Genomic DNA, 1,138 nt, shown 5'->3' with positions numbered 1-1,138 from the left:
ATCTTACTCTATGTCATGTTCACTACCCGCTAGTATACCCAAGTTCTTTTTTTCTCTCTTCCTCATCATCATTTTTTTTTGTTTGTTTGTATCATAGTCTTTATCATGGTTACTTTTGAAAAATCATCATCTCATCATTTTCAAAACCATAAAAATTAAGGCTTGTTGTGAATAACTTTGACCGCAGGAAATATGGGATCAAATGGTGGCTCAAATATCACTCCATTAAGAAAGACCTTGCCATTGAGAGTTCTTAAACCTGATGTGAACAACATTAAGAATCTTGCTCGGAAGTTGAAGAAAGTACAACGTGTAATCTTTATGGGGAAATTTGATAAGATTCTTGATTTACTTGAAGTTAACGTACAAGTCGATGCCCTTACAGCGTTGGCCCAATTCTATGATCCTCCTTTTAGGTGTTTCACTTTTAAGGACTTTTAGTTGGCCCCAACGTTGGAGGAGTTCGAACGAATAATCGGATATCCGATGAAGGGGAGTAAACCTTACCAATACATGGAACACTATCCCTCACTGAAAACAATTGCTGAAGCGTTTGATATCCCTATAAAGGAAATAGAAGACAATAGAACCAACAAAGATAATTTGATTGGATTTCCAATAAAATTTCTTGAGGAGAAAGCAGTAAACTTAGCAAGAGATGGAAAATGGGACACCTTCATGGATGTGCTGGCCTTAATTATATATGGAATTGTTTTATTTCCAACTATTAAGGATTTTGTGGATTTCATGGCGATAGACGTCTTTTTGGCTTACAAGCATAGAGGGGAGAATCCAGTACCGGCAGTTTTGGCTGACATTTACTGCACGCTCGACTTCCGTCATGAGAAAGAGGGGGGCCTAATCCATTGTTGCTCGCCAATACTCTATTTTTGGTTTGTCAAACATATTTTTCAAGACATGCATCAATTAAAAACTAAGAGCAAAAAGGAATGGGCCAACGTTCTAGCAAATCTCAACGAAAGAACGATTCAATGGTACTCCCGGAGTCAAGATATAAATGAAGTGATTTGTAGATGCGGTGTTTTCGTAGATGTTCCCCTCATGGGAACCAAAGGGTGTATAAATTATAGTCCCTATGTTGCATTGAGACAATTGGGTTATCCTATGAAAAAACCCC

General features: G+C 37.7%; 1 protein-coding gene across 1 annotated transcript in view; it reads left to right on the top strand.

Moving 5' to 3' along the window:
• Positions 1-486: 486 nt before the first annotated feature.
• LOC140919693 (uncharacterized) overlaps positions 487-1,138 on the top strand; it is a 4,361-nt gene continuing 3,709 nt past the window's right edge. Inside the window, exon 1 of the mRNA XM_073366303.1 lies at positions 487-1,023. Within this exon, the coding sequence (XP_073222404.1) occupies positions 487-1,023 (537 nt within the window). The remainder of the gene's footprint in view (positions 1,024-1,138) is intronic.

The sequence above is a fragment of the Cicer arietinum genome, chromosome 3 (assembly GCF_000331145.2).
Source record: "Cicer arietinum cultivar CDC Frontier isolate Library 1 chromosome 3, Cicar.CDCFrontier_v2.0, whole genome shotgun sequence".
NCBI lineage: Eukaryota > Viridiplantae > Streptophyta > Magnoliopsida > Fabales > Fabaceae > Cicer > Cicer arietinum.
The sequence above is the reverse complement of the archived record's forward strand: the minus strand, read 5'-3'. Positions and strand labels throughout refer to the sequence as shown.